The sequence below is a fragment of the Triticum aestivum genome, chromosome 1A (assembly GCF_018294505.1).
Source record: "Triticum aestivum cultivar Chinese Spring chromosome 1A, IWGSC CS RefSeq v2.1, whole genome shotgun sequence".
Classification (NCBI taxonomy): Eukaryota; Viridiplantae; Streptophyta; class Magnoliopsida; order Poales; family Poaceae; genus Triticum; species Triticum aestivum.
The window spans coordinates 549,084,596-549,106,543 of NC_057794.1; the positions used below are offsets into that span (position 1 = coordinate 549,084,596).

Here is a 21,948-nt window from a genome sequence, read left to right on the forward strand (position 1 = left end):
CCAATGATAGATAGCACCAAGGCCATGCATGCATGACCTGTCAAGGAATCTCGCACAGCATGGAGGAAGACACCTCCAGATCAGCAAAGCCATCACAGAGTACTCACTCAAGCTAGCACATTCCAGTAGCCATGAAGATTAGAGTTTGCATCCGTTTTTCTCGGTTCGGTTTATACGGTTTATGGTACTCCCTCCGTTCCAAATTACTCGTCGCAGAAATGGATGTATCTATAATTAAAATACATCTAGATACATCCATACCTGCAACAAGTAATTCGGAACGAAGGAAGTATATATTGGCCTTATACTTCGGTTTTACATAGATACGGTTCGGTTTCGGTAATAACCATTTACTTTCGGTTCGGTTCTGATAATAAACATATTAACCAAAGTTGACGCAAATTTTTGAGCCAACACATAACTTTTTCACGTGTAAATACATGATATAATATATATCATAATGAGGAAAAAAATAATTAGAAAAGGATAAACAAGGGACGTTAGATAAGCATTTCGGCCAAACAGGGGCAAACTGGAGCACTAAATGGGCTAGAAAGTATTGTACTACAGCAGCCCATTATGCTTTTGAACCAAAAAACTTAACTTTGGTTAATTCAGTTTAACCAAATAGTTTTCAGTTTCTAACCAAAAAAACCAAAATGCAAATGGTTATCAAATTTCAAAACAGAAACCGAAATTTTGATCCGGTTTTTTTGGTCGGTTTTTGGTTTTGGTTCGATTTTGCACACCCTGACATGGATTATGCACACCCTGACATGAATCTAGTACTCCCTCCGTTCTGATTTACTCATCGTGGTTTTAGTTCAAATTTGAACGGAGGGAGTACCTGTGATGGGTCTCGAGAACTTTGTTTCCACGTGAAACATATATGCATATTCATCGCAGTGTTTCCCATGGACAAATCTGTACTCACCAGCGGTAGAGAGTAGTAAGTAGGATATACCATTGCCGTAGCTACAACAGTCACGTTTTTAGAGAAGAACTGGCCAATGTACATAGCTGCCTACTCCTCCCTGGGGATCCACCGGCTCCACCAGATGCTCTTGCGCTGGCTCGTAAGCTCGTCCATGCTCTCGCTGATCGTCCTCACGATCTTCCTCTGCACCCGCAGCATCGACGCCAGCACGTTCCGCTGCGCGCTGTCCTTCTTCGGCTTGATCTCCTGCACAAGGAAAGAATAGTGGCACAAGCGGTCAGTGTTATCCTACCAAAACATCGTATATATGCACACACTACTGCACACCAGGCCAGCATTCTGAAAACCAAATGAAATGATTGACAGCAAACTCATCAAACAACTCCAGCTTTTTATCTCCGTTTTATCAACTTTCTTTTTTAGTCTCCAGGTCCAATATGATCCCGTCATGCCGGCGCACATGCATACCCTGAGCTCTTGGAGCTGTGCTTCCGTGAAGCCACCGCCCTCCTCGGTTCCCGATTTCGCCATGAGGCCGATGATCCATCGCGCGGCCTCGCTGTAGTCCTTCTGGGTCGCGCGGAACAGCTGCAGCCTCAGGTTCTGCATGACTGACAGGCCGAGGAGCCCTTCGCTGTTGAAGTAGGGATGCGCAAGTGCAGCCTTGGCGCTGGTCCTTTGCCGCGCTTTGTACCGGACCATCGACGTCAGGAGCTCCCATCCGATACCACCATCTAAGTCCAGGATGTCGAAGCCCCTGCGGAGGTCTGGGGTAGCTCGTGGTTCCACCAAGTTCCTCCAGGCTTCCAGGTCGTAGTTGCATCTCTTCAGTTGGCGGTTGAATTGTATCAGGCTGCTGTCAGTTCTCAACGCTGGAAATGCCTGCAAAAGAGTGATTTGTTAGGGTAATTATAAACTACAAGAATTCTAATTCTGACTAGTTATGTTTTGAAAGAAAAAGTTAGTGTACTATCAATGAGCTTTCCTTTTGTGCTAATGCAACACCAGAGAAAGTTGTCACTACAAGCTCGCATGAAGAAATAGGAACATGTTTCGACTAGACAGAACATAGTGCAAGAGTCTATTGATAGCAATAGCGTAGGAGGGATGTTGAATATATGGTTTGTGCATGTATATTGTATAGTCTGGCCCATCTCCTAGTCATTATATAGTTGAGGTTGTGGCTCACCTTGTACTTCATATATACGTGCGCTATGCACCGATCAATACATTGAGTTGCATTGCCAAAATATTCATTTCCAACATGATATCATACCTACGATTCTAACCCTAACTCCTGTCGCCGCCGCCGCCGCCGCGATCCCATCGCCGCCGCCACCACCACCCGCCGCCGCCGCCGCGATCCCATCGCCGCCGCCGCCACCACCCGCCGCCGCCGCCACTTCGTGCCGCCGCCGCCCCCCTGTGTGCCGCCGCCGCCTCGCGCTTCCGCCCGCCACCCGCAGCGCCGCCACCCGCGCCGCGCCGCCATCCCTCCCGCCGCGCCACTTCACCACGCGCCGCCGCCCTCCCCTCTCGGCCATGGCCTCCCCCGGTTCCACCGGTACCACCCGCAGCCGCCACACCAACCCCTTCGACGGCCCCGATCCCGTCGTCATCCGTGATCTCAATATCCTCGCTCGGGTTCCCGTCGTCCTCGACCAACTCACCTCCACCTACTATGCCTGGAAGACGTACTTCTCCCTTGTGTTCCGTGAGTACAATCTCCGGGATCACATCGATGGCTCCGTGGACTCCCGCTTCATGGAGGACGATGAGGAGTGGACGTCCATCGACGCCACTCTTATCCGCTGGTTCTACACCACCATCTCGAAGGACCTCTTCCACACGGTGGTCTCCACCGATGATGACGCTCACGCCGTTTGGACCAAGCTCAACGGCCTCTTCACCGACAACGCGCTCCAACGCAAGGTTTTCTTGCACGGCGAGTTTTTTGGGTGCCAGCAGCTTGACTCGTCGGTCGACGATTATTGCATGCACCTCAAGAAGCTTCTCGACGAGCTCCGTGACCTCGGCGAGAAGGTCTCCGACGAGCTCCTCCTCAGCACTCTCATCGCCAGCCTGAACGAAGACTTCGGGAACGCCGCCTTCAACATCCCTCTTATCACCAACCTGACCTTTCCCAAGATCGTCGCGCACCTGAAGCTGGAGGAGAGGAGGATGCGGATGTCGCGCGCCCGGGCCACCCATACGGCTCTCACCGCCGGAACCCGCGGCGGTGCGCCGCCCACCGCTCCGGCTCCCCCGCCGCGGCCCGCCCAGGGGCCCCTCCACGTGCAGCCGCCGCCCGGGTTCCCATATCCCGCGCCGCCGCAGGCCCCTCCGCCGCCCCCCGCCGAGCAGCAGCAGCGCCGGGGCCAGCGTCGCGGCCGAGGTGGCCGCAAGCATAAGCAGCAGCCGCCAGCTGCCCATGGCGGGGCGGCGCGCCAGCCGCTCCCGCCGGCGCCCTGGCAGGCCGGCCAGAACCCCTGGACGGGGGTTGTTCACGCATACTCCATGCCCATACCGCGCGCCCCCGTCCCCGGTGTTTTTGGCGCCCGCCGGCCCCTCATCAGGCTCTGTACGCGGCCCCTCAGGCGTATCCGCCGGCGCCGCTCTACGGCCCCTCGGCGGCCTATGGGCTGCCTCCGGCCGGTGGGCTCGTGGCGCCGCCGCCACAGCCTCTGCCGTCGGCCCCGGCCCTCCCGCCGGCACCATGGGACCCCGCGCTGCTAGCGGCCCTCCACACCGCCCCCACGCCACAGCAGTACACCGGCGGTGGCGACTGGTACATGGACACCGGAGCCACGGCTCACATGGCCGCCAACCCCGGTAACCTTCTTACCGCTCACCCTGTTCACACTGCTGCTCGCATTACCGTGGGCGACGGTTCTTCCATGCCCATCACTCATGTCGGCCATGCTGCTTTTCCTTCTAACTCCGTTCCATTACATCTTTCTAACGTACTCGTTTCACCTGACATCATTAAAAATCTTGTTTCTGTTCGTTCTCTTACACGTGAAAATCCTGTCACCGTTGAATTTGACATGTTTGGCTTTTCTGTTAAGGATGCCCGTACCCGGATGGTGCTCCACCGATGTGACAGCCCCGACGATCTCTACCCGGTCCACTCCTCCACATCCTCCGTCGCTGCACCCATGGCGCTTTCCGCTGGAGTGGACCTTTGGCATGCTCGTCTTGGTCATCCCAACCCTGCCACCCTTCGTCATATTCTTCGCAGTTTTTCATTCACGTGTAATAAGATCGACGATCACACTTGTCATGCTTGTCGTCTCGGCAAACATACTCGTTTACCCTTTAGCACTTCCTCGCATGTTGCTTCATACCCATTTGAGTTAATTCATAGTGATGTTTGGACCTCTCCTGTTGCAAGTAACACGGGCTATCTCTATTATCTTGTTATCCTTGATGATTTTTCGCACTATGTGTGGACCTTCCCGTTGCGGCGAAAGTCGGATTCTGTTGCCACTCTCACCGCATTCTACTCCTATGTCTCCACGCAGTTTGGTCGCCCCATTCATGCGTTGCAAACAGACAACGGGAAGGAGTTCGATAATCTTGCAATCCGCAACCTTCTCGCCACACACGGCACGATTTTTCGTCTCACTTGCCCGTACACTTCGCAACAAAATGGCCGCGCTGAGCGCGTGCTTCGCACTCTTAATGACTGCGTTCGCACCCTCCTCTTTCACGCCAACGTGCCACCACGTTTCTGGCCTGACGCGCTCGCCACCGCATCACTACTCCTCAACATCCGTCCCTGTCGCACTCGCGGGAACTTTGCTCCTCATCATCTTTTGTTCGGCACGCCACCCTCCTACACCGAGCTCCGCATCTTCGGTTGCTTGTGCTACCCTAGCATCGCTTCCACTACTTCTCATAAGCTCGCACCACGGTCCGTGGCCTGTATTTTTCTTGGCTATCCCCCCAACACCAAAGGCTACCGCTGCTATGATCCTATCTCACATCGGGTCATCACTTCCCGACACGTTTACTTTGATGAGATGGTTTTTCCGTTTCAGCAGGTACCTTCGGATGTTGCGGCCTTGCCCGCTCCTGGTGACGGCCGCTCGAGCGCTTCTCTCGGGCCGCCTCCTGGCTTTGAGGGTGCCCCCGTGCCCCGGGTCGAGTTCCTCCCCGGCCGGTTTCCTTAGGGGCTGCACCCCTCCCGGCGCCTGCGACGCCCCTGCGCCACCATCGGCGCGGGCCTCCTCGGCGCCCCCCGCCCTCGCCGCGGCCTCGCCCGGCGGCCTCCCGCGCCCTCGCCGGCGGCCTCGCCCGCGGCGGCCTCACCCGCGGTCTCACCCGCGGCCTCAGTGGCGGCGGGCTCTTCTTCGTCCTCGCCCGTCGCCCCGGACTCGCTGCCCCGCCCGATGACTCGCTCTCGGGCCGGTACCTTCCGCCCGAGTACGTGGTACACCAGCGATGAGTATCTTCTCGCCGCTTCCGTCTCCGAGCCGTCCCCTCTCCCATCGTCAGCTCGAGCCGCCCTTCGGGACCCTCATTGGCACGCTGTGATGCAGGAAGAGTTTGATGCGCTCCAACGGAACCGCACCTGGAAGCTTGTCCCTCGGCCACCTCGCGCCAACATCATCACGGGCAAGTGGGTCTTTCGGCATAAGACTCGTCCCGACGGGACTCTCGAGCGCTACAAAGCTTGCTGGGTGGTTCGAGGCTTTCGGCAACGTGCGGGCGTGGACTTCACCGACACTTTTGCTCCGGTTGTTAAACCGAGCACGATCCGCACCGTGCTTCAGCTGGCCGTCTCCCGAGCTTGGCCCGTGCATCAGTTGGACGTCTCCAACGCCTTCGTGCACGGCCACCTCGCCGAGCAGGTGTTCTGTGAGCAGCCCACCGGCTTCATCGACGCCACACATCCGGATCATGTGTGCTTGCTCTCCCGTTCTCTTTTACGGGTTGAAGCAGGCGCCTCGGGCCTGGTACCAGCGCATCACTGCCTTCCTGCAGACGCTCGGATTTACATCGACCCGCTCCGACGCGTCCCTCTTCGTGTACCATCACGGGGTTGACACGGCCTACTTGTTGCTCTACGTCGACGACATCATCCTGACGGCTTCCACTGTCGCGCTTCTCCAGCGGCTTACTGCTCGTCTTCGCGATGAGTTTGCCCTGAAGGACTTGGGGCCCCTCCACTACTTCCTCGGCATTGAGGTGGTTCGACGGCCAGATGGGTTCTTTCTGCACCAGCAGCGTTACGCCCATGAGCTTCTCGATCGTGCCGGCATGCTTAACTGCAAGCCTGCTCCCACGCCTGTTGACACCAAGGCCAAGGTTTCAGCTCTGGAGGGCTCTCTCGCATCCGACGCGGCCTTCTATCGCTCCATTGTGGGTGCCTTGCAGTACCTCACTCTGACGCGCCCCGACTTGCAGTATGCCGTTCAGCAGGTCTGTCTTCACATGCATGCTCCGCGTGACTCTCACTGGACCTTGGTGAAGCGTATCCTCCGTTACATACGCGGCACTACGTCCATGGGACTTACACTGACGGCCTCCGCCTCTACCGACCTCGTCGCCTACTCTGATGCGGACTGGGCTGGCTGCCCGGACACACGGCGCTCCACTTCGGGGTACTGTGTCTACCTTGGGCCGTCTCTGATCTCTTGGTCTTCCAAGCGACAGCCCACAGTCTCTCGCTCGAGTGCCGAGGCAGAGTATCGGGCAGTGACTAACGCCGTTGTCGAATGCTCTTGGCTTCATCAGCTGCTCCAGGAGTTGCTTTGTGATGTTCACAAGGCCACACTCGTCTACTGTGACAACGTCTCCGCCGTGTACCTCTCCGCCAACCCGGTCCACCATCGACGAACGAAGCACATTGAGCTCGACATACACTTTGTTCGTGAGTAGGTGGCCCTTGGGCGCATCCGGGTCCTCCATGTCCCGACGGCGCAACAGTTTGCCGATGTTATGACAAAAGGACTGCCTACTTCTGTTTTCGAGGAGTTCAGGTCCAGTCTTTGCGTCTCCGGCGATGCTTCGACTGCGGGGGGTGTTGAATATATGGTTTGTGCATGTATATTGTATAGTCCGGCCCACCTCCTAGTCATTGTATAGTTGAGGTTGTGACCCACCTTGTACTCCATATATACGTGCGCTATGCACCGATCAATACATTGAGTTGCATTGCCAAAATATTCGTTTCCAACAAGGGAGATTAGTATTATGCCATTCAATCCAACGGATAAGAAGCTTCATGTAAGGACAGTTAGAGAACTTCTAGTGCAATAAGAGTTTGGAGTTCCATAGCAGTGTGCTCTAACTTAGGACCCGGGGAACGAACAGGGTTTCACAGGACACAATTCAGTTCTTGCAATAATAAGGGGGAAAAGATCCTACATTAAAATGCAGGAATTAAAAGACGAGTCTATTCCTACATAGATTGGAAAAAATTCCCCTTCATAGCTCGGATACTACTTTTAGATGTATAATGCTACCCCTACCTTCCTCTGGGTTTACTAAAACAAAAGAATCAGCATATACTACCTAGCAAACACATAAATACAGTTACTGTGATGACATACCATCTGCAGGTATATGAGGCCCAAGCTGTATATGTCAAATCTGTCAGGAAGGTTCAGCTGTCAAGAAAATTGCTGCATCAGCTCAAGCAATTATCTTGATGAGAACTGAAACCGAGGGAGAGAAAAAAACAGTTTTGTCACGAATTCGAACTTTTAAAGGATACCTGCCACAGGACTGGAGATAAAGCAGTTGCAACTGGAGCAGAGGGAGCAGATGGTGTTTGCGTGCTCATGATATATTGCTCCGGAGCAGCATACCTGCAAATCATGGGAAAAGATTCAAGCAAATCCCTAGTAAACAGTTCTATGGGAATCCCATTTTCAGCAATACAGTCTCTAATAATGAAGGTAGCTTAGTTACCTTGGATCCAAAAGGAACTCCTTAGGAATATAGTTGATGCCCACTCGTAAATCAGCTGCTGCTCCAAGATCAATAATTTTGAAGGTACGAGATTCTTCCAGTGGAGAAAAGGTGAAAAGGTCAGTAGAGAAGATTTTAGCATGGAATTACAAGCAAATATGTTGGTCATTACCTTCTGAAAATATCACATTTTGGGGTTTTATGTCCCTGTGAACAATCCCTGTCGAATGAAGTCCATCTAGCGCAAACAAGAGTTGTCCCATCACCGTTTGGACAATCTTATTCTCTCTCGCTATTCCCTTTGGTAAATCTTGAACATTTCCGAGAATCTTAGTCTCAACCTGATCAGCCACAAACATATATTAACTGACAAAAAATGCACCAAGGCACACAGTGTTTGTTTGTTTGTTATGGAACTGTCGAGTTAACAATTCATTACATGAGTATCTTTCCCCTTACAAATATATGACAAGAAGAAATGGTTGCACACAATGAGAAGATCACGTTCATGAAAGGAACCTATCCGACTGTTCTCACTAACAGCAGTTGTCAGTTCCGACATTATATCTAGCGAAGTATTTCATCATAAACTAGAGGCCTAGAGCTAATCACCCCTATAAGCTCAAAAGCTCCACCATAGGTCAGTAAGATAGCACAATTCCAGACAAATATAACTGCCCATTTTACCACCCAGGTGAAGGGTGACCAAAACTGGTTAGTTAATTGCAAGGTTCTAGTGCAGCCCAACAAGTTAGCCCAGCTGATAAATATAACTGTTGTCTCACTCTGCAGTTTATTCCAACAACTGAATAGGATGCTACAGCTAAGAATTGGTTAACTGAACCCAATGCAAGCAAGCAACTTGACTGATTAAAAATACATATGCTTCAAGTCTGATGCACTTACATTGTACGGGAACTCCTTGCTTTGCATGAGAGCAGAAAGCGTGTCCTCACCTTCGTAGCGCCAAATAAGCCAGTATTCCTCACCCTTACCTTTGGTTTTGCTCTAGGAAATAATACACATTGTGAGTTTAGGAACCAACCAAACACTAGCAGAGTAGCAGATGAAAAACAAGCTTTAGCACTGAATCGAGAGCATATATACCTCACGGAAGCCGTAAAGAAAATCCGCGCAGCTGCTCGCGCATGCCCTCCTGACACGCTCATTCATCCAAATCTCAACTGCGCCATACTCTGTTGCCTTCTTCACGACCACATCACCTTGCTTGAAGATAGCCAAAACAAGTGGTGTGCATTAGTTATTAGTATGCCTGGTTGGTTTGGAGTCCACTTAACTGACACATGACCTGAATAAGTTGTACTACCCTTTACTGCTCTATCGAAGCTTGATTTCAAAATTTTGACAGGGTTCTAGACATTTTAGCCATCCAACCAAAACCCTCATTCATGACAACTACGCAACGGATTACCAAATCAGCAGATTAATACTGAATGAGCTTGTCGACATGTGCACACAGACACATTTCCACTTCATTCATGAGCAGCTTCATTTGGCCCAAATTCTATCAAAATTGAAGCGAAACATGATGCACATGCAGTTATCCAAAACAGTGGTGTTCACCTTCTCCGCGGCTTTGGGGTCGGCCAGCGACGCCTTGTACACGACCCCGAATGCGCCCTCCCCAAGCTTCTTCCCCGGCACGAAGTCGTCCTGCCCAACCAACCACACGACCAACACCATCAGCAAGAGCCCGAAGAAGCACAGGGGTCGACCGAATCTCGTGGGGATTCTGTATGTATTCAGCTCAGGCGGGCAGCACCTTGCGGAAGGTGGGGCGGAAGAGGCGCTCGGCGAAGGCGAGGACGAACATGTCGAAGAAGCCCGGGGCGACGCCGGGGGTGGCCCAGAGGTAGGAGGCGGCGGCGAACGCGAGCGCGACCCCGGGGGCCGTGATGGTGAGGCCGTCGTTGTGGGGCAGCGTGCTGCGGTAGATGACGTCGCCGCAGGCCATCACGGTGCAGGGCAGGCCCACCCCCACCGCCTCCACCAGCTGCCGCCCCACCTCGGCCCCGAGCTCCGCCGACGCCACCACCGGCCGGAACGACGCCGCCGCGGCGGGGGCCGCCCGGCGGCGCCGGCGGAGGCGGGTGTCGTGGCCGGGGAGGAAGGAGGTCGAGAGGCCGAGGCTGGTGCTGGCCATTGCTGTTTTTTTCCTTGTATTTTTCTTTTTCCGTGGTTCGAAAATGCGGTCACGCTACTTATTCGTGCGCCGTTTTGTTTTTCGAATTATCGTCGCGATAGAAATTCGAACGTGTGGGAGCGGATGTGTGGGCCACGTGGCTCAGGGCCCACCTGTCAATGCCGACGATGCAGCTCATCCCAGTGCCTGGATGGCGGGCTCCCACCGCGCGCGAATTCGTTTCTTCAGAAAATATGAGCTAAATTTCGAATTGAGCTGGTGACTTCATCATGCATTTTTGTGTTTATATTACACGTAAATTATAAATTATAATCATAAGTACAATGAGCAATTGCTCTGTCCAGAAATCTGGGGTTAACTGAGGCTGAGATTTCATTATACGGTGAAATGCAGAGAGAAATGGAGGTGATATAATTGTGGCTGTGGAGAGACGGAGAAGGGGAGAAGCATCAGCTTAGCTAGTGGCTAGAATTAGCCGTCGGGTGTTGATAAACTTGGTACGGCGGACTACTGCTGGTCGAGTTCGCGCCGTGACAAAAATATCTGGGATGTAAATTTTACACGCCACTGCTGCTTGCTACTCTTTTTTTTTTTTGAAACTTCGGCACTTTATTTACGGTAAAAAGCATCAGTATACAAAGATTCTCTCATCAGGTCCGGGGCAGAATAGAAAACACCACAGTTTGCAGCTTGTTCACAGAACCTAGCTAGTATGTGCGCCAAAGAATTCAGAGACCGTTTTTTTTTTGTTTTTTTTTGCAATTCAAATTCAGAGACCGTTTAACATGGCAAACAGACACTGAAGAGAAAGGCTCCAGCAGGTACTTACGTCTGCCACAGTGCCACCACCGCGCACACAGCCGATCTGTCGAATTTCCGCGAGTTGACCCGTTGCACCAGAGAGAGGCAGTCAGAAACGAAAATCACAGAGGCAAAGCCTTCATCACGGGCAAGGGAAACAGCACGTCTAAGTTCAGGCATTGCAGTCCCATGTATGATGAGCTGGCTGCATGCCACCTGCAGACAAGTGCCATTGTGGTCTCGAATTACAACACCAACGCCAGTGCCCCCCTTGTGTGAATTACTGTAGAAAAGACTGCAGCATCAACATTGACCATCGATCAGAGGAAGATGTCGTCTCACGACTGTGCCGGGTAACAGCCTAACAGGCTTGAAGAAATACTGCAGAATTAGATCCACACAGGCCCGGACCTTACACCAACGCCAGTGCCCCCCTTGTGTGAATTAGAAAAGACTGCAGCATCAACATTGACCATCGATCAGAGGAAGATGTCGTCTCACGACTGTGCCGGGTAACAGCCTAACAGGCTTGAAGAAATACTGCAGAATTAGATCCACACAGGCCCGGACCTTCAGAGCGGCACGGGTCTGCTCCCACAGGAGGTCCATCCCCCACAACATCAGAAACTCATATAACTCTGCTCATAACATGAGAAAGCCATACATGTATTTGATTCTTTTTCTCTCGTTCCTTGCTAACCGAGTTAGTAGCCTGACCATTTTCTTACCATGAAATTAAACTTTATATCAGAGAGATCATGAGCACTTTAAACCCCCTGCCTAGTTACCATCGTGGCAGAAGGGCATACCTCAGGACAACGGGATCTCACCGTCTAGGTGAATTATGATGATACTGTGTTTGGTCTAAGCTCACGTTTAGGGCATACCTCTTGTCTCTTGAGCAGAGTTGTAGCAATCATAGAGCGATGGTTGCGTCTAAGTTTTGAGTCGCTGTACATTATTGTGAATGCTGAGGATTTAGATAACTTAACAAATGTGTTACTGACATAGTGAGTAACACAACAGATTGTTGTGCATTTTCTTAACATCTTGTAATTCTTTTTTCATTATTAGATTGATCCCTTTGTTAACCCGATGGCAATCTTCTTGTTACAAAGATGTCTGACGGAAAAGATTGCAGACTGCAAATGAAGATTAAAAGTGCTATGGCTTGAAAGAGAAGCACTGCTCGTGGGATGACTGAGATAAACAGGTCTAATCTATTTCTTGTAATTTATAAAACTTGGTAAATGCATATTTACCAAATGCATAAAGCTTTTAGCATGAATCAAACGGATAGCACAACATTAGCCATTACTGGCTCAAATTTAATCCAACAGATATGATCACCTACACAATTAAAAGCGCCATATAATTGCGACAACAATGATAAATTGACAACAGGGGACATAGTGCTCTCACGGTCTCACCTGATTCCAGAAACAAGTGGACAGAAGATTGGAAAGCATCCTGGCAAAGAAAACATCCCTTCATCGCCCACCACTCACAGTGATTCCTTGTTGGATGAGGAGAGAAGGCTACACCGTGTATCACTGTGTACCTCTGTAATTCCTGCAGATCAGCGGCACAACACACTGTATTGTCAAGAGTAAAGTTCTTGATGCACTCTGGCAGATAAACAAACAGGTGTGTCATGGCCTCATAGGTCTCACCAAGTCTACAAGGACAGTGAAGAGGCCGCTCAGGTTACACGACGTCTGGGCGTCCAGTTTCCTGGATCATCTCGTCGAAAAGAAAATTCTCTCGCTCGTGTCCAGTGAGCCACCATCGGAAGCCGGGAGCATTACGTCGAACACCTTGCGGCCATGGCGTCCACACGAGAGCCCGCAGATGCCCCGACCCGCACACACGCTGACTGCCGACGAGCGGGAAGGGTGAGGCGGCAGACGCTCTCCGCTTACTACAGCGGCGCCCCGTCGTCCTCCCTCCTCCGGTGCTCCCGGCGTCTCCTCCGGCCGCGCCGATGTACACTCCAGAAATCTGGAACGGGCCCGGGCTGACGCGTCCGTTCTTTTCTGTACCGGGCCTTCAGTTTGGCCCGTTTCGACGTAACTGGAGAAGGGACTGTATGTTGGCTATACAGTATTAGTACCATACTGCTTACGGAAGGGGATCCACACTGATTTATAAGCTGGTTTCAGGACGAGGTGTCACCACTTGACATGAGTGGTGATCTATCTCCAAAACAATGAACAATAGATAATTGTGAATGTCACATGCATGACTCTCTCAAGGGTGATTTCCTTTAGCTGAGCATGCGGGCACACACACACTGACATGGTGTGTGTGCATAACTTTTTTCTATTTCATCTATTTAACCTTTTATTTATTATTATTTAAAAATGCTCAATATATTTGACCTTTTATTTCATTAAATATCCATTTAACCTTTTATTTAATAATTTTATTAAAAATGAAAATACATTTGACCTTTTATTTCATTGAATATCAATTTGACAAATTGACTTTTTATTTTTACAATACTCGATGCACTTGACTTTTTATTTTTCATTCATCAATATATCTAAAAAAGGGTTGTACACATGCCGACTAGCGTAAACGGCGAGGCGTTAGATGCACCCTGCCTACTACAGCGCCGCCCCACCACCCTCCTGCCTCCGGTTCTCCCAGCCACTCAAGAAATCTATTTTTTTTGGATTACTCCAGAAATCTAGTGCGGACCGGGGCTGACGGTCTGGCGCGTCCGTTCTTTTCTCTGTATATCCGGCCTTTGGTTCGGCGGCCCATACCGAGGTAACACAAGAAGGAACCAAAGTCAGCAATACAGTAATCATCGCCTCTGACGCTAAGCAGGTTGTTGCAGATATAAATAAGTTTTTCAGAGAAGGCAATGGAGCAATCATTAGTGAAATCATAGCTCGTTCTAGTTTATTCCAGTGTAGCTTTACTTTTGAAAGTCGCAAAGTGAACTTAGAAGCTCATAAGCTAGCCAAGCAATCTCTTTCGTTAGGGCTGGGGCTCCATGGTTGGTTTGGCCATCCTCACGACCCGACATGTACCCCACAACCTATGGTCTTTGATGAATAAAGCTTGGATAATTCTCAAAAGAAAAGTAATAGTATATTACCACACCGCTTACAAAACGGGCCCAGACCGATTTATAAGTTGGTTTCAAGACGAGGTAATCACCATTTGGCGTGAATGGTAAGTTATATAAAAAACAATGAACAATAAATAATTATGATTTCACCATGGCATGATTCTTTCAAGGGTGATTTCCTTGAGCACGAGCATATGTCATGTTTACCAACACATCGACATGATGTGCACAACTTTTTCTATTCCACTTATTTGGCCTTTTATGTTTAGAATTACTCAATATATTGACCTATTGTTTTGTTATAAACCTATTTGACTTTTCATTTTCACAATACTTAACTGTTGGAAATATGCCCTAGAGGCAATAATAAAATAATTATTATATTTCCTTGTTCATGATAATTGTCTATTATTCATGTTATAATTGTGTTATCCGGAAATCGTAATACATGTGTGAATACATAGACCACAATGTGTCCCTAGTGAGCCTCTAGTTGACTAGCTCGTTGATCAACAGATAGTCATGGTTTCCTGGCTATGGACATGGGGATGTCATTGATAACGGGATCACATCATTAGGAGAATGATGTGATGGACAAGACTCAATCCTAAACATAGCACAAGATCGTATAGTTCGTTTGCTAGAGTTTTTCCAATGTCAAGTATCTTTTCTTTAGACCATGAGATCGTGTAACTCCCGGATACCGTAGGAGTGCTCTGGGTGTACCAAACGTCACAACGTAACTGGGTGACTATAAAAGTATACTACGGGTATCTTTGAAAGTGTCTGTTGGGTTGACACGGATCAAGACTGGGATTTGTCACTCCGTATGACGGAGAGGTATCTCTGGGCCCACTCGGTAATGCATCATCATAATGAGCTCAAAGTGACCAAGTGTCTGGTCACGGGATCATGCATTACGGTACGAGTAAAGTGACTTGCCGGTAACGAGATTGAACGAGGTATTGGGATACCGACGATCGAATCTCGGGCAAGTAACGTACCGATTGACAAAGGGAATTGTATACGGGGTTGCTTGAATCCTCGACATCGTGGTTCATCCGATGAGATCATCGAGGAGCATGTGGGAGCCAACATGGGTATCCAGATCCCGCTGTTGGTTATTGACCGGAGAGCCGTCTCGGTCATGTCTACATGTCTCCCGAACCCGTAGGGTCTACACACTTAAGGTTCGGTGACGCTAGGGTTGTAGAGATATGAATATGCAGTAACCCGAAAGTTGTTCGGAGTCCCGAATGAGATCCCGGACGTCACGAGGAGTTCCGGAATGGTCCAGAGATGAAGAATTATATATAGGATGTGCAGTTTCGGCCATCGGGAGAGTTTCGGGGGTCACGGATATTGTACCGGGACCACCGGAAGGGTTCCGGGGGTCCACCGGGTGGGGCCACCCATCCCGGAGTGCCCCATGGGCCAAAGTGGGGAGGGGAACCAGCCCATAGTGGGCTGGTGCGCCCCCCTTGGCCCACCCCATGCGCCTAGGGTTGGGAACCCTAGGGTGGGGGGCGCCCCACCTGGCTTGGGGGGCACTCCACCCCTTGGCCGCCGCCCCTCCTAGGAGATCCCATCTCCTAGGGCTGGCGCACCCCCTAGGGGGCCTATATAAAGGGGGGGGGGGAGGGAGGGGGCAGCCGCACCCTTGGGTCTTGGCGCCTCCCTCTCCCCTGCAACACCTCTCCCTCTCGTAGTAGAACGGCGAAGCCCTGCTGCGGTGACCCCTGCATCCACCACCACGCCGTCGTGCTGCTGGATCTTCATCAACCTCTCCTCCCCCTTGCTGGATCAAGAAGGAGGAGACGTCACGCTGACCATACGTGTGTTGAACGCGGAGGTGCCGTCCGTTCGGCGCTAGGATCTCCGGTGATTTGGATCACGTCGAGTACAACTTCCTCATCCCCGTTCTTTGAACACTTCCGCGCGTGATCTACAAAGGTATGTAGATGCAATCCGATCACTCGTTGCTAGATGAACTCTTAGATGGATCTTGGTGAAACCGTAGGAAAATTTTTGTTTTCTGCAACCTTCCCCAACATCAACACATTTGACTTCTTATTTCAATAAAATTATGGACGATCAAGAGTGATAATGTTCATGCTTTGGGGCGTATAGCTTTTCTTTATTCCATTTATTTGAACTTTTATTTTTAGAATACTTAATACACTTGACCTTTTATTTAGTTATAAAACCAAATTGACTTTTCATTTTACAATACTCAATACATTTGACTTCTTGTTTCAATAAAATTAAGGAGAATCAAGAGCGATATTTTACATGCTTTGGGTGCATAGTTTTTTATTCTATTTATTTGACCTTTTATTCCGTTAGTGATCAATGTGACTTTTCATTTTACCATACTTGATACATTTGACTTCTTATTTCAATAAAATCACGGAAAATCAAGAGCAATAATGTTCATGCTTTGGGGTGCGACCCCTGTCTACACCTGTAGACCTATTGTATGTGCATGCCCATGTGATGAGACCGAGCTGTTCTGCAATAGAATACTTGAAGATACATCAACTTCAATGTAGGTTTTTGGTGATGTTTTTGAGATATCAGAAAGGATACGGATATATATATTAGGTTATTATAGGGATCTTACAAATTATGGGGAATCTAGAGCGCCAATGTTTGTGCTTTGGGGCATGAACCATGTTTGCAATGTCAGATCTATTGTATGCACGCTCCTGTGACAAGAACAAATTGTTTAGGAATAGAATATTCGATAGATAAATCAACTTCAATGCCAGTTTCTGGATATGTTTTTGAAATGTCAGAAAGAACATGAATATAATGTGGGTCGTATATGGGATCTTAAAAAATTACAAGAAATCTAGAGCGCTGATGTTCGTGCTTTGGGGCACCGTCCATTCTACACCGCCGGATCTAATATATATGTTCATGCTCGTGCGATGAGGGCAAATAGTTGGATGGAAAAACTTTGATTTGATCACGCATGCTTGACGTTTTGCCCCCATGCATTTTATCATCGACATTTACACACGAAAATGTTGAATTCACACATCTCTTATATATTTTGTGCAAATACTAAAAGTAATAATTCTTGATGACTTTTATGATGATTGATGAGTATGCCTTGGAATAACCTTTGTCGTGTTTTTTTAATTAATACTCATAAAAAATAAAGTGTGTGTACTAATGAATTTGTATACATGAGGATGTTTTGACACAACCTTTATACATGAATATTAAATTACTGAATATACTAAAAAAAGAATGTTTTTGCATCCGAAAACAAAACAAGTGCTCCCAAGCACCCTTTAAACTCGCTTGTGTGATGTACGTACTTTCTTATCACTTTTTTTCTAACTAGTTAATTGCCCGTGAGTTGCAATGAAGGCATAAAATGTTCTAAGGGGCTAAGGGCAATGCTGAAAGGTCTTCACAACCTGGATGCACACAAGATTTATAGACAAAACATGGAAAGTTAGTATACCCTTAAGTTTGCAAGGTTATATAGCATTGACCAAACACAGCCTCTGAAAATAAGAGATCATAATATGGGTGCGGATAATTCCATCTGACTGGGGAGTTTAGGTGCACAATAGAATGACATGTTTCTGGAGGGGTGTTTTGGCTCCTGGGAGCATATGCTCCCGGATTAACAGTAAATTTAAAAAGAAACAAAAAAACTGATTTTTCTATAGATGTTCGTGTTAGCGTCGCAAGCATGCTTGAAAAAGTTCATGCGAAACGGAGCAGCAGTGTTTTGTCAGTGAAGAAACAAAATTGGGATGACATTTGGTCTTCAATTTGTTTTTTTTTTTGCACAGGCTAAAATGCTTAACCTTTTTGCCTCAAAATTTGCAGGTAGCATTTGGATGTGACTACGTAGAATTTTTGTCTTGATTTTTTTGACATTTGAAAAATTACTTTTGGGCCCGGGAGCATGTGCTCCTGGGAGCCAAATTGAATTCCGGATATGTTTCATTCGATCATGTTCCCTGATAGATTGCATATCTTCTATGCTTCTTATTTCAAACTTTTCCTCCTTAGATAATTGTTGTTTAAATCCATGTTCCATGGTTACCATCTAATGATCTTTCAATTGTGCAGCTAGACACTCTTCAAAGATATAAAATAGATAACCAGAACATTGTGATTTGAGAGGCTTTTGCGTAGTTGATCTCATTTAGCAAACATTACATGTCTTTTTGAAAAAAAATTAGCAAACATTACATGTAACTAAGTACAAAGTAGATATGACGGCTGTGAGCCTACTGGATGTATAAAGGAATAAAAAGTTGGGCTGGAGATATGACAGGCTGTGAGCCTGTGATACATCCAGTAGGAATAAGGACGCCCGTTTGAACCATTGCTTGAAGCACCTATATGAATACAAAGTTAGCTACTTAGATGTTCTGTGAAATTTCAGAGGGTCTACAAACATTTTGTATCTATACAGTTGAAGCATCACGAAGAACTTGCTTAGTCTCTTTCATAAACTCCATGAATACTTGAAGCTGCTGCGGCCCTTCAAAGATACTTGGACTTACTAATGCAGATAAGAAGGAAGAAGATTAGATTAACTAGTACATGATGACTTCACAGGAAACAAAACATTTTTCTAGAACCTTATCATCACCCCAAAGTCGTAGAAGTACAACGGCATACCAACCCGATTTTCATTACCGATAACTGAAACATAGCAATGTCCTGAGTTCTGACCACCCATGATATTACGAGTTCAACAAGCTGAAAACATAGCAGGTACAGACGAGTCACACCAAAAAACCTAAGAAAGTAGCGATAACGGACACCAATGCTTATTTATTTAGGGAAACATAACAGAGTTTAGACCAGCATCATTGCCGAGCACACGTCTCAGGTGCCACCAGTACTGGAAGCCTCCCATGCTTCTGGGAACTGAAAACTGCAAATGGGAAAAGGTGACAGTAAAGAGTAAGTTTTTTTTTTGAAACGAGGCAAAAGATTTGCCATTTTCATTGATTAAGAAGAAGAGAATTGCCAGGTTAATTGATGGAAAACCGGGCTAAAACCGATACAACTCAACCCACATGACATGGGCATCACCGGCCAACCTGGCCACCGACATGGGACACAAAGCTGCAAAGAAGAAAGGCATTCGCCGAGGAGTCACAAGCGTCATCATCATCACCGGTTGCCTCGAACGAGCGACTCCGACTTCACCATAGAGCTCCAACCTCAAAGCCAACCTGCAAACAACTGTATAGAAGCCACGACGGCACATGCCACCGGATGGCCACACGCGCAAGCAACTGACAGCTCCGATTTTGACGACGAGCCTCACCAGGGAAATATGCAAGACTTGCGCCGACCGTGCCCACAGAAGAGCACCTCAGACACGCCGGGAAGAACCGACTACCGAAGTCCACACCGCGACCCGAGCTCCTCTCAACGACATCATCGTTGCCAAACAGAAACCAGCGCCCCGCCTCAGCACACCACGCGGCGAAGATGCCGCAAACCACCAGTCTCCCAGTCGTAGCCGGCTCCGAGACGATGCCCCCAAGGAGGAGAAAGACGCGAAGACGCCTTCATCGTCCGACCCAGCGGATCTGAGGTTTCCCTCCGGAGTCAAAGCCGTGGGGAGGAGGAGCACACCTCCACGACAACGCTTCCAAGAAAGATCACGGCACCCGCGGGCGCCGCCGTCGTCGGCTCCGAAGAAGACTGGAGCAAAGATTTCTCCTGAAGATGCGCCGACCACCTACCACCACCGACCGCCGCCCACCAGCCACCACCTGCTGAGGCCGACCTCATTCAGGCCACGGGATCCCACGATCCACCGCAACATGACACGCACCACCCCCTGGCCGAAGCCGCCATCCACCACCGCAGCACCACCGTGGCCACCACCACCGCAGCAACCCACGCCGCATCGCGAAGCGCAGCACCCAGATCGATGCACCACGCACCAGATCCAATCGGAGCTGCACAGGCGAAGCAGCAGAGCAGACGAGCAGGATCCCCCTCCGCAACACACCTCGCACTCCAGAGAAGCACACCCGCCACGCACAACCGGTCACCGCGCCCGACGCACACCTGCAGCCACCGCGCCCCGCTGGTCTCCGCGCCCCACGCGTACAGCCGGATCCGAGGAGCCGCCGCGCGAGCGCGCGCCGTCCACGCCCTGGCCACATCAGGAGCTCGGACCGAGGCCGCCGCCCCGGCGCCCCACACCGTCCGCACCAACTGCCGCCCGCAGGATCCCAGATCGGATCGGGACCGCACAAGGCCGACGACCGTGACCGCGCGCACCACGACGGCGCGCCCACCGCCGCGACCAGACGCCGCGCCACATGCCGGAGACCGCCTCCGCCGCGAGCAGCAACACCGCCATGAGGCCAAGCGCCGGACAGCCGCGACCCGCACGCGAGTGCCCCTCCTCCCGAGCGAGCAGTAGCTAGAGAGCGCCCCGCCGCCGCCGGCTCCGCGCAGGCTTTGCCTGCCGGAGGCCACCGGCGATGGCGAGGGGGAGAGGAGGCTGGCATTGGGGAGGCCGCGGGAGGGGCGGTGGTCGCCGCCCGTGCCGCCCCGGGGAGAGAGCGACGCGGGGGCCAGGAGGGTCGCGGACCACCCTACCGGGCTTTTTGAACTATCTGCGGTCCAAGAACGAAGATCGTCAATGGAGTAGAGTAAGTTTGGCTTCAAGATGTCCTCAACTGATACAGATAGGAGAATAGCATGGCTAGCAGTTCGATGCAGAGGAATGCAGCTTGACCAAAGTTCTTGTGTTTGAAAACAAAGTTGCCTTGACCAATTTTCTCTGCTAACATACAGTCATGAGAGCAATTTACATGGCCATCAGAAGCCACCATCTCGTCCAGTTTTCCTGATCATCGGAAGTCGGAAGCATTATGGCGAACACCTTGCGACCATGGTGTCCAGTGTCCACGGCTACAGCGGTGCCCCGTCGTCCTCCCTCCTCCCGTGCTCCCGGCCACTCCTCCGGCCGCCGATGTACTCAAGAAATCTAGTGCGGGCCCAGGTTGACGGTTTGGTGCGTCCGTTCTTTTCCTTGTACCGGGCCATCAGTTTGGCCCATGTCAAGGTAAGGAGCCGGTTATATCGTATTTGAAATTTTGAATTGTACCACACCGCTTACGGAAGGGGATCCAAACCGATTTATAATCTGGTTCCGGGACAAGGTCTTCACCACTTGATAAGAGTGGTAAGCTATATCAAAAACATTGAACAATCATCAGTAATTGAGATTTCACCAAGTCATTGTTCTTTCGAGGGTGATTTCCTTGGGTATGAGCACATGTCATGTTTACCTACACACCGACATGGTGTGCATAGCTTTTTTTATACTCCATGCATTTAACTTTTAATTTTGGGAATACTTGATACATTTGACTTTGCATTTCACTAAAATTATGGAGAAACGGGGAGCGCTAATGTTCGGGTGCAAACCATGTCTACACTGTTAGACATAGATTTTTCTTTAATTCATGCATTTAACTTTTTCTTTTTTGAATACTCGATACATTTGATTTTGTATTTCACTAAAATTATGGAGAAACGGGGAGCGCTAATGTTCGGGTGCAAACCATGTCTACACTGTTAGACATAGATTTTTCTTTAATTCATGCATTTAACTTTTTCTTTTTTGAATACTCGATACATTTGATTTTGTATTTCACTAAAATTATGGAGAATCGGGAGCACAGATGTTCAGGTACGACCCATGTCTACACCGTTAGACATATTCTATTGGCACGCTCTTGTGATTAGACCTAACTGTTCTGAAATAGAATACTCGAACATACATCAACTTCAATGTAAGTTCTCAAGATGTTTTTGAAATATCAGAAATAACATGAATGTATGTTGGCTTTATTAAGAGGAATCCTTTTTTTTCATGGTAATACCTGTTTTATTTTTATCATAAGGATCATAGTCGAAATCACGTACACAACGATATGACAAAATTGAAAAGATAGCAGAACTCTAGCCTTTGCACAAAGGAACACCAGCCAGCAAGGAAAATACAATCAAGACAGAAAAGACCTC

At 49.4% G+C, this 21,948-nt stretch overlaps 1 protein-coding gene and 1 long non-coding RNA gene across 2 annotated transcripts; one reads left to right on the top strand and one right to left on the bottom strand.

Annotated features, from left to right (window-relative positions):
* Positions 1-867: 867 nt before the first annotated feature.
* LOC123065960 (serine/threonine-protein kinase STN7, chloroplastic) lies at positions 868-10,063 on the bottom strand. Its single transcript, XM_044489145.1, has 10 exons — positions 9,642-10,063; positions 9,443-9,532; positions 8,966-9,085; positions 8,765-8,866; positions 8,031-8,199; positions 7,859-7,952; positions 7,662-7,755; positions 7,498-7,554; positions 1,406-1,819; positions 868-1,183 (listed from the first exon to the last, which is right to left on the bottom strand). The coding sequence occupies exons 1-10, from the start codon at positions 10,020-10,022 to the stop codon at positions 1,025-1,027; spliced, it is 1,680 nt and encodes a 559-aa protein (XP_044345080.1). The 5' UTR covers positions 10,023-10,063; the 3' UTR covers positions 868-1,024.
* Positions 10,064-20,371: 10,308 nt separating this feature from the next.
* LOC123180458 (uncharacterized) lies at positions 20,372-21,242 on the top strand. Its single transcript, XR_006491043.1, has 2 exons — positions 20,372-20,567; positions 20,713-21,242. It is a non-coding gene; the product is annotated as an uncharacterized lncRNA (long non-coding RNA).
* The last annotated feature ends 706 nt before the right edge of the window (positions 21,243-21,948 follow it).